This window comes from Arachis hypogaea, chromosome 10, assembly GCF_003086295.3.
Source record: "Arachis hypogaea cultivar Tifrunner chromosome 10, arahy.Tifrunner.gnm2.J5K5, whole genome shotgun sequence".
Classification (NCBI taxonomy): domain Eukaryota; kingdom Viridiplantae; phylum Streptophyta; class Magnoliopsida; order Fabales; family Fabaceae; genus Arachis; species Arachis hypogaea.
The window spans coordinates 95,594,422-95,606,018 of record NC_092045.1 but is presented as its reverse complement, the minus strand read 5'-3'; the positions used below and the strand labels follow the sequence as shown (position 1 = coordinate 95,606,018).

The following is an 11,597-nucleotide window of genomic DNA, read 5'->3' as shown; positions in this document are numbered from 1 at the left end:
AGCACAAGAGCGTAGCACGAACGAAGGAAGAGGAAATTTGAAAAAACGCAGAAACGAAAAAATGAAAGAGAGGGAAAATATTTATAAACATGCTAAGGGGCATAATGGTAAAAGCGGGGCAGTCATTAATGAGAATGCACTGTTACCAAGACCTACGCACATCCCTAATGGACACGACGCTTGATTAGACGTAACTGTCAGAACCAAAAGGACATGGAAAGTCACGTCGGTTTCAAACCATCACGTCGGTCCGCCGACAAGTCGGCTACGACCCCGAGCAGAATACTCGAACCCAAATCTTGAAAAAATTGGGCTCGAGTAGGGGCACTGTTCATACCCTGGCCCAATAATAAAAGCCCAGGATCAAGCAAAAGACCTAACCCAAAGGGTTGGGCCTCACCAGTACCAATCTTCATCCCATGAAGTCGGTACTCACTACGACTTGTTCTAAAGAAGTCGGGCACGAGGGTTAGCTGGCAGATAAGCACTCATTCAAATGAGTAACTGCCCCTAGAATCTCTCTAACCACTTCTACGAGCCATATCCTAACCTCCCTAAAATAATGGGACGGTTACCACCCTAAAAATATGGCACTACTCTAACGGTGGTTATTAGTTCACCACTATAAATACACTGACACCCCTCAGGTATCTCTAAACCCAATACTCTCTAGACCTGCTCACACCCTTGCTAACTTAGACATCGGAGTGTCTTTGCAGGTACCACCCCCATCTCTTCGCACAAACAAGTCGGACGGAGCCTCCCGAGTTGCATATCCATTCGGAATCCTCTCCCTTCACACATTTGGGCCAACCAACGCTATCCAGCCCATCAATCTCCGGTTACCCACCATAACAGTAACTATTTTTTTATTTTTTATTTTATTGATGTTATATTTATAGCTGGCCCATATACGGGCTTTCTGCAATAAAATATGAAAGTATTTATTAAATAGTCCATGAATTGTTCCAGTTGGATCCTAAAATGCCAAACAAACAGGTACACGAGGGTTTTGCTACTTATTCCGGAATTAGGGTTGCAGTGTTACCAAACGCGCACCAATTTCACGAAACTGTTGAGCTCACCACTCCAGCGCCACCGTTAATAGCTTCAATCTTTCTATCACACTAAGACCCCTTCTAGCTTTACTAAGTCTTTAACCTTCAAAGCTCTGATCTTTTTCCAATTCCAGTGACTTAGTTCTTGCCGGCATTTGTCTCTTTCTTTTTTTTAAGGTGATTTTTTTAACATTTTGTGATAGTATGAACTATGAATTTTCTTGCTTGACAGTGTCATTAACGCAGAAAAACGCTCGTGTTTTCTTTTGTAAGGATTGAACGTGATGGGTAGCCAAGTTGCTTCAACCAATGATCGTTCAAGGATGCATTGGACCCCATCAATGGAACGTTATTTTATTGATGTTATGTTGGAGCATGTGCAAAGAGGGAATAGAGTTGGATACACCTTCAACAAGCATGCTTGGAGTGACATGCTGGCAAGGTTCAATGCCAAATTCGGTTCCCAATGTGACAAGGATGTGTTGAAGTCTCGGTATTCTAGTTTGTGGAAGCAGTTCCATGATGTCAAGAACATTCTTTGTCATGCTGGTTTTTCATGGGATGCTGCAAGGCAAATGGTGGTGGCTGATGATGTTTTTTGGGATGAGTACCTCAAGACTCAAACTGATGCAAGATGTTACAGGACAAAACCAGTGCTGAATTTCGATGATTTGTGTGTGATATATAGTCATACAAGTGCTGATGGAAGGTATAGTTTATCAAGCCATGATGCATGTGTTAATTCTGAAGTTCAAAGAGGTGAGTTAGTGTCACTTTAACTACCTTCTTTTTTTCCTTCTATGCTTGTTTAGAAATATTATTATACATAATACATTGCTGTTAAAAATAACTTAGAATTTAGAATCAGTGATGTGTTATGCAACTTGTATATTAGGTGATGGAATGGGAAGCAATGCTGTATTGAATAGTGGTCTGAGAACAGATTGGAGTGCTTCAATGGACCAGTATTTTATAGAGCTTTTGCTTGATCAACTGAGCAGGGGCAACATAATCAATCATCAGTTCAGTAAAAAGGATTGGACAGATATGCTTGACATGTTTAAGGCTAAATTTGGCTCTCACTTTTGTAAGAGGATTTTGAAGAATCGACTGAAGAAACTGTTGAAGTATTACTGCGACATAACAAACCTTTTAAAACAAGGATTTTTATGGGATGATCAACAACAAATGATTGCTGCTGATGAAAGTGTCTGGGATGCTTATGTCAAGGTATATTATCGAGGGAGATTCGGGTGTGATAGGGGTTGGGGTGAGGAGGAGTATGAGCTCATATACATGTTTCCTGTGCCTGACTGACTAAAAAAAATTCTTGTAGGCACATCCACATGCACGAACATATAGATTGAAAATTTTGCCAAACTATCGTGATTTAGAATTAATATTCAGAAATGTATCTGATGATGAGATCAGTAATTTGCATCAGGAACAAAATCATGATGTGACATCAGGAAAAAAGGCTGGTGAGTTGCAACTTAGAGGTTTCTATCATTTGGATTTATGTTTTATGGAAAACTAGCAATACGGTCCATAATTCGATAACCCGGTGGCATTTAGACACAGGGACTTCATTTACATTTATCCCATTTATGACATTGAAGAATGATTAATAATTATAAGACGTCTTACATTTTATAGTTTATATTTGACACCTTAAGATAATTGGAGAACTGAGTTGTTATGCCAATGATATGTTTCTTTCTGAAGGTGAAGGAAAAGGATGCCGCAATCCTAGTGGATCTGATCGTACTAGAACATATTGGACACCACCAATGGATCAATGCCTTATTGACTTGTTATTAAAGCAGGTGAAAAGTGGAAACAGGCTTGGGCAGACATTCATTACCCAGGCTTGGAATGACATGATTACCTCATTCAATGCACAATTCAAATCTCAATGTGACAAAGAAGTACTGAAGAATCGTTACAAACATTTGAGGAAACAGTTTAATGATGTGAACAATCTTCTTCAGCAGAGTGGGTTCTCATGGGATGATAAGAGAGAAATAGTTGCTGCACAGGATCATGTTTGGCATGCTTATATAAAGGTGACCTGTTTTGCACATTGATCAGCTGTCTCGGTTGTTCCTTGGTTAACAAAAAATTGCTGCAGGTACATCCTGAAGCTCGAGCACTAAGAGTTAAAACTTTGCCAGGCTATCGCAAACTGTGTGTTATATTTGGAGAGGAATGCTCTGGTACAAGATATATCCAGTTATCGCGCAATGCAGACCCCAGTTGTGAAATGCCAATGTTGATAGCAGGTATTGGCTGGTGATTATAGTGTCATTGTATTTATCTTGTCATGTCTTAGATTCACAGCATTACCAATATTCATATTCTTAAGAACATTTATGATATAAAGGTGAACAGAAAAATAGCACTCTTCATGGTGTTTGTGGTGCTGCTTCTACAATAGATTGGACGGAATCAAAGGAATGCTGTTTTATAGACCTTATGATTGAGCAAGTAAATAGAAGAAATATGATTGGAAACTTGTTCAATGAGCAAGCTTGGACTCATATGACTGAAGCATTTTGCGCTAAATTCGGACATCAGTATGACAAGCAGTTTCTAGTGGATCAATATCTCTGCTTGATGAAACTACATGATGACATTGGTGATCTTCTCAGTCATGGTGGATTTGCATGGGATGAAACCCTACAAATTATAGTTGCCGAAAATGATACATGGGATGCATACATTAAGGTGGTGTCCTCTCCATTGACATTGTTTTTTGTTTGGTATAATGATTTTTAGTTGCCTTTATTGTTACCCTCAGTTAGTGCTAATAATCCATTTTCTTTATTTGATGTGCTTATTTTCGTAAATATACTATATGCAGAATAATTTGCAACTTACTAATTAACGATCTTATGACTGCAAATTGTTCCTGAATACTATTTGCAGGATCACCCAGATGCCATCTCATATAGAAACAGGATTTTGTATCTTTACAATGATCTGTGCAAGGTATTTGGAAACATTGCGTCAGATGCGAGAGTGAGTTCTCAGGAGCAACTTCACCTGATGGATGCAAATGACATTGCCATTGAAATGGATATGGATGGAAACTTGGTTGTGAGTGACAACACTGAAATATTAATTCAAGATAGAAGAGTTTCAAATGATGAAATGGATATGGTTGGAATATCGGGGAATTTGAATGTGACTGGTAACAATGGAATATCAAACCAAGATACAGAAAGGCCAAGGGAAATGGATATAAATGGAAGATCTGGAGATTTGGTTGTGACTGGAAAAAGAAACAAAATGGATACAAATGGATTGTGTCGAAAACCACAGCATGTTAAGAAAAGGCCGAGGGCAAATGCAACGGACTCTAGACCTCCCAAGAAGAACATGAGAGTAAAAGAAGCATTGTCTGAGATGGCAAGTGCTGTGAAGTCATTGATGGACAACAAAGAGGGAAACGACTATAATTCCCCATTGGAGAATGCTTTGAGTGAACTTCAAGCTATGCCTGACATCGATGACGAGCTGGTAATGGATTCATGTGATCTATTGGAGGATGAGAGAATGGCCAAGATATTTCTAGCCTTGGATATCTCTTTGAGGAAGAAGTGGTTGCTTAGAAAGCTTCGTCAGTAACTCTGGCTGCTTGACTTCAACTCTGTATATAACAATAATATATTCAAGCGTAAGCTTAGCCTGTCAGGAATTATTTAATAGCGCTCTTTAATTATTCAATTAGATTGAACATTTTCATGTCCATATATATATATAGCTCTCTTGCAAACCCCTCATAGTAAGAAAAAAGCGTTGAGTTCAATTATCCTTGATGAAGGCTTGAATTAATAAAAGTTGTGAAATATCTATTATGTGACCAATTAATTGGTGTCGTTGCATGCATGAACAAAATGTTGGGGATAACAAAAATGGAAAATTGGTTAATAACTTAACATTGACTAAAATGCAACCAAAAAATATAGGTAATCTGATATTTGTGATTTAAGTATACAACTTCACCAGCACCAACTATTGAAGGTAGCTTGGTTCTGCACTTCTTGATATCTTTACAATAGTCGCTTTAAACAAAAAAAAAAAAAAAAGAAAGAAAAAAGGGTATCACATATCAGTAATCAATGTGCAAATTTCTTCAAATGTCGCAATGTTCTTTGCTTAATCCACTGTCGATCATGTGGCATGTAAGCGTGAATGGAATGATCATAGCTGCGAGCAAAAACCAAACAGTACAGTCTTAGTAGTCACCAGAAAAGCAACGAGTACACAGAAAAGTAGAAAACCGAACAAACAAAACAATTGCTCAACTATAAACGTTACATTCCGCTACACTATTTCTAAATTTTCCCTGAAGAGAGGGTCATGTTAGATAAGAAGCAGAATATGAGAATATAATACAACAATGCATGGTTTATTTTTAGTTCATAACATCCTCTTTTCTCCAATTAAGATTCTATAAATGGTTTTGGAGCGCAAAAAGAAACGAAAACAACAACAAAACATTGTTCTACTAGATGGGAATGCCTATATGGATCATAGTTCATAGACAACAACACAAAATAGTGCCCTATCATAAAAACTTAAAATCAAATTAAAAAAAAAAAAAGCAGCAACAGCAGTAATAAGCAAGGTACTCAATTTGTTAGGACTAGTAGTTGGTATAAATTGTTATTTATGACTCACGATCTTAGTTTTGACTAGCTTGATTAGTAGAGAAAACACAATGCAGAACTCTACATCAGTCAATACTCAATAGAAAAAACAATGACAAGGTCATGTGAAAATTTTCACGAGAGGATCCATTTTCCTTCCCATGCAAGATCAAAGCTAGGTGAAAATGAGCAAGTTACTAGTCAGTAGTTTGTGAAGATTACAAAGCACCGATATATACTTCCTTCAATGTCTTCATTTTTTTGTTGCCACTCAGCAGATTATACTTTAATTTATACAAGTATAAAGTATTAGCAATCACAAAATGCAATAAATTATATTATACTAAGAAATCTGTGAGTATCAAAGCACTATATATGCATGCACATGATTTTAACAGAAGAAAAAAGAGGGAGAGATATACACAAGAGCACTCATGTCTGCAAGACCATCCATAAAGTTGTAGAGATCTGCAATATCATAAGAGAAATTTCGAATAGCTGGATTTAACTCCTTCAGTTTCCTCTCATACAATGCACATATACCTGTTGATTGATGAAGGACAATATTAATATCCAAATTCTCTACTTCATATTATCCCCTATTTTCAAATTTCAATCATGATTATACAAGGATTTGATCCTCCTCAAACCCTAAATTCCCTGGAGATTACGTGGAACATAGTCGAAAAAGAAAGAAGAAAAGATATACCATCCATGGCCTGAGTGACTGATTCGAAATCCATGAAAGTTCGGGTTGCTCTGTTGTGAGAGCTCTGAATTAGAATGATGGTGTGGCGATTTGACTGCAGAATGCGAAAAGAACAGAAAGGTATATAGGTTAAGAGAGAATGAACATGCAGAGTTTGAAAAACCTAATAAAACAGAGGATATGACAAATGAAATTCTGATAGGATCGTAACATAGGCATAAATAATAAGTCTCTCACCATGTTTAGCAGAAACAACAAGAACAGCAACAACGCGAATATCGCAGGAAGAAGAAAAAGAAGAGAGGCGGGGTCGTTGCAGAAACGCAAGGTACCTCAACAGCAAGTTCACACAATCACACTTCATCGCCCACTCTACTACTGCCACGTCACCACTCACCACTGGCCCCGCTTCATATTTTCTTTTCTTTTTCTCCTTAATTAAATTTTCATCGGAAAAGGAAAAGTTATCATGAAATGCTTCAATAATTATTTTTTTTAATCTTTAACCCAATAAGTTGATGCTAATATGTTAAGATACTGAATTTTATTTAAAAGTTTGTCCTGTATGCATAAAGCGAAATTCTTACCTCCAACACTTATTTAAATAGATTAATGAGATAATTATTAGACTAACATAACTTGATTATATTTTTATTAAATTTATTAAAAATATATACATCACACACATTAAAAATTTTGTGTGATTTTTTTATTAAAAAATAACAGAATAAAACCCCAATCCGATCCCTAATCATTTATGAAAAAGACCTGGCGTTTCTTAACCATTATAAAATAACAACACGACTCTTATTCATTCACTCCATACGACTAAAAGGACCTTCTTGTAAATTTTCGGGTAAATGATAATCGGAAAAGCCTACATGTACCAGTCACTGTTATACGTGGATTCACTATAACAAAAAAGTCTTTACACAATCATAAAAAACGTTGCCATTTTAATTCCAGTTCTTAAAAAGAGTAAACCCAAATGTTAATGTGAACCATAGATATCAAACCCTACCTTTAATGATGAACATGGAAGAGCATTCATCAGGTTCAATCTGTCGTTCATGGAAAGAAAAGTCGGTGAACTCTTCAAGCAACAACTCTGGCAATGTTGGCATGGTGAAAAAGAAGTTCGCACAACCAACCTGCAATTATGGAGCTTATGCAATTCTTTTTGAATCCACGACATCAAATAACCCAAATAGGGTGTTCTTTGGTTGCAGTTATTTCAAGGTACATTAGTATCACTACATCTTACAATTTTTTCTGTAATTAGGTTCATTAAAAGATAATTATTCATAATTGTAGGCTCCTTCAACACATTGTAAATATTTTAAGTAACTGAATGAGTTCATAACTGAGTTTAACTATATGGTGGTGGAAGTGAAAAATGAAAGTTCATGGTAGAATAAAGGAGTTGGAGGACAAAATTAAAGAAATGGAGATTATGCTATATGATGGAATTCAAAAAAAAAAGATATACAAAACAAAATGGATGTATCATCATGCCATTTTTCATTGTTATTCCTCTTAGATTCTTTTTTGCTGTACTTCAACTTAATAGGATGTAAAATATTGTAATTTTTTTGGGTATTAATGTTATAAGTTAGATGCACATTAAATATGGTGACTGAGATGTAAAGATTGTTGAATTTTGATAATAGAAAGATTGTTGTAGTTAAATTACAAGTAAGAATGTGATTTATGGTCTTCTAGGATTTATCATTGTTTTGAGTTGAAGTGACAATTTCTTAATGTTTTGTTATTTGAAGTATGTTTTCATACAATTTCATTGAATAAAAAATAAATCAAATTCAATAAGCAATGAAAATCTTTAGCTTGAAACACAAATATTTAATATATAGAAAGTTACAAACTACTTACGGTATATAACATCTCACAAAAACAACACCTACATGTCAATACATATTATTCCCTGATAACTAAACAACACAGATAATCTAAAGTGTTTAAGTATTAGAAGTTCTAAAATACTTAACCAATACTATTCATAGTTTGCATTCAGATATGGGTTACAAAATACTATCCAACTCGATCAATACTATCCAATTACTGTAAATACTAACACTAGCCTAATTATTATACCTTTGATTGTCTTTCCTTCTTCTTCTTTGGTTGCCAATTGGGATTCCTTGGAGCCCCTTACATGTCTTATAAGAGTGACTTTTTTCGCATTTGCTACATGTCATCTTGAAGGTCTTTTTCTCTTTATTCCCTGTTAATTGGCTCTCAGACACAGGATCAACAGTACTTCTCTTCCTAGGACGATCGGGGGGGTCTCTTGATAGCAGGTGCCACAGGCCTAAAAGCATTTAACATCTCCTAAAATTTCTCACTATTTATAAGTTGAATTGTTATACCATAAGTCGCATGTATGGCATCCATGGTAAGTCACTCATGCACAAAATCTTCGGGCATCAAGTTCAGCTTTCGCAGCCTAGATATTGCAGCAACTGCAAGTTCACAGCCTCATCCCTATCCAAAATATGCTTTCTTGTCTTCTCCACATATCTCTTATTTTTCTTCTTCTTGGTTTTAAGAGATAAGCCATCATCATTATTAACTTTTTTCTTCACAGGTGTCACAGTCTTCTTCTTGGTTTTAGGAGACAAGCCACTATCTTCATTAACTTTTTTCTTCACATATGTCACATCTTCTTCTTAGGTGTTGCTCTCTTCTTCTTAGGTGTCATTGTATTTTTTAGGTGTGTCCTTCTTATTCTTATTCCTGGACCTGTTTCTTGAACTTAACTCCTCACTACTATTACTGCTGAGTGTCTCATAACCAGGTGGGGGAGGCTTATAAGCCTTATCTTCAGCGCTCTCATAGCCATCATCAGTGGAGGAATCACCCAAATCTACAGGAACATCTCCTGCTTCATTCATAACTGGCTGGCTCACAGGATGATGAAAATACACATACAATTCATCAGCTTTCAAATTTGTCATCTTGTTATCGCATATCTATTTAATTTCTGTCACTTTTTAAAATGTGGAGGCCAGACTCTAGGTCAAAGACAGTAGAGTCTTACCAATACATAGTCTTATACTCTATATAGCCTAGACCTTTGAAAATTTCCTTGAAGTCCTTAAAATTAACAAAGTCAATGTCCAACTTGAGAAATCTCTCCACCTTACCATCAAGATAGCAGAGCACTCCATTGTCGTCTCTTTCAAACCACTCTCCATGGTGAAATATTAATATAATCTCAACAAACATCTGCAATATATAAAGTTTACTGAATAAGGCACAAATAAATTATAATTAACAGACATTAATATACCCAAAATAGACAAAAAAAGCTTTACCTGAGGTAATAATCCAACCCTAGTGAAAATGACTGCTCTTGACAAATGTAAAATAATACATATATCATGCTTTATGGTAGTCTATGGGAAGAATACTTGTTTCAAATAAACAAATGAAGGATCACACTGATGTGATTTATAAACGATTAAAGAAACTAACCTCAAAGAACGGAAATATGACTACGTCAACAATACGTCACCACCTGCATCAGCAAATGCCACGTTACTATGCAGTTATAATGCGTGAGCATATTTTCTATCTTTTCCTAGTGAATTTGCATCTAATTTGTTGAGTTTAATAAATAATTAATTATCTTTAAGCCAATATGGATGCTACTTTGAGTCTTTTGCAATTTTGTTTATTTTAGATAGCATTCGGCTGGATTTGATGGAGTTTCTGCAGCACAAGAACAAAAGGAGATGGCAGCGAGGACCGACGCGTATGCGTGACTGACGCGTGCGCATGATTTGAAGCTTTTCATGGCGACGCGTGCGCATGACTGACGCGTACGCGTGATTTGAAGATTTGCTCAGCGACGCGTGCGCTTGATTGACATGTCCGCGTGACTTGCGAAAAAGACCATCGACGCGTACGCGTAACTGACGTGTACGCGTGACATGCGCCACTTGCAGAAAACGCTGGGGGCGATTTCTAGGCTGCTTTTGACCCAATTTTCAGCCCAGAAAGCACATATCAGAGGCTGCAGAGTGAAGGAATCAAGTGGTCCCCATCCATCAATTGAAGACTTGATGATTGTTATAATTAATTTTGATTTAAATTCAATTTTGATTTTTAAAATAGGAAAAGATATTATCTTAATTTTAGATATTAGATTTTAAATTAATTAGGATTAGTTATAAAAAGAGATTCCATTTTTCATTCCAGACTACCTCATTTCGTATTATACATTTTACCGGAATCCTTATTTTCTCTCTCAATCATGAGCAACTAAACCTCCACTATTAAGGTTAGGAGCTCTGTCTATTGTATGGATTGATTCATTTGCTCTTTCTAATTTAATTTATGTTTTGATTTATATTTCAATAATTATTTTTGTTCTTTATTTTATGAATTTGGGTGGAACGGAAGTATGACCCATGTTCTAATTGAGTTCTTGTATAACTTGGAAAAGCTCTTTACTTGAACAAACAGCTTGAAAACATATTATCCTGAATTTCTAATTGTTTGTATTTAACGGAATACGTGACATATAATCTCCTTATTTTTGGATAATTAGGATTCTTGTGACATATAAACTGGAATTTGATCATCACCTTCTAATTGGAATTAATTGACTAAAGAATTGGCAGTTAATGAATTTTAGAGGAGACTAGGAAGGTCTAAGGAATTAGGGTCTAGTCACATATAGTTTGCCACGAATTAAATCATACATGATTAAAATAGTTGATAAGAAAAGTCAATCCGGAAAATAGACAACTCTGAAGCCTTAACTGTTTTCTCTATATTTTATTCCTAACTTATTTAATTGTCTATCCTTTTGATATTCTGAGTTCGAACTTAAACCTTTTGAACATCCAAACACTCTTTTCTGTTGGCCTAACTAAGCCAATCATTTAACCATCGTTGCTTAGTCCATCAGTCCTCGTGGGATCGACCCTCACTCACCTGAGGTATTACTTGGTAAGACCCGGTGCACTTGCCGGTTAGTCTGTGGTTAGAAACACCGCACCATGTTTTTGGCGCCGTTGCCGGGGATTGATTGTGATTGAAAACTATTCGTTGTTTGATTGCTTAGATTAGATAATTTTTCTTTTAATTAGTTTTATTTTAGTATTATTAATTTTTTTTATTTTTTTTTATTTTTTTCTGCTTTTCGCT

General features: G+C 35.9%; 2 protein-coding genes across 2 annotated transcripts; one reads left to right on the top strand and one right to left on the bottom strand.

Annotated features, from left to right (window-relative positions):
* Positions 1-973: 973 nt before the first annotated feature.
* Positions 974-4,836, top strand: LOC112716001 (uncharacterized). The gene is made up of 8 exons (XM_025767842.3): positions 974-1,235; positions 1,332-1,817; positions 1,954-2,288; positions 2,395-2,539; positions 2,784-3,124; positions 3,190-3,340; positions 3,442-3,785; positions 3,987-4,836. The coding sequence occupies exons 2-8, from the start codon at positions 1,343-1,345 to the stop codon at positions 4,686-4,688; spliced, it is 2,493 nt and encodes an 830-aa protein (XP_025623627.1). The 5' UTR covers positions 974-1,235; positions 1,332-1,342; the 3' UTR covers positions 4,689-4,836.
* A 147-nt stretch (positions 4,837-4,983) lies between these two features.
* Positions 4,984-6,926, bottom strand: LOC112716002 (enhancer of rudimentary homolog). The gene is made up of 4 exons (XM_025767843.3): positions 6,660-6,926; positions 6,423-6,516; positions 6,136-6,256; positions 4,984-5,270 (listed from the first exon to the last, which is right to left on the bottom strand). The coding sequence occupies exons 1-4, from the start codon at positions 6,660-6,662 to the stop codon at positions 5,180-5,182; spliced, it is 309 nt and encodes a 102-aa protein (XP_025623628.1). The 5' UTR covers positions 6,663-6,926; the 3' UTR covers positions 4,984-5,179.
* Positions 6,927-11,597: the final 4,671 nt, after the last annotated feature.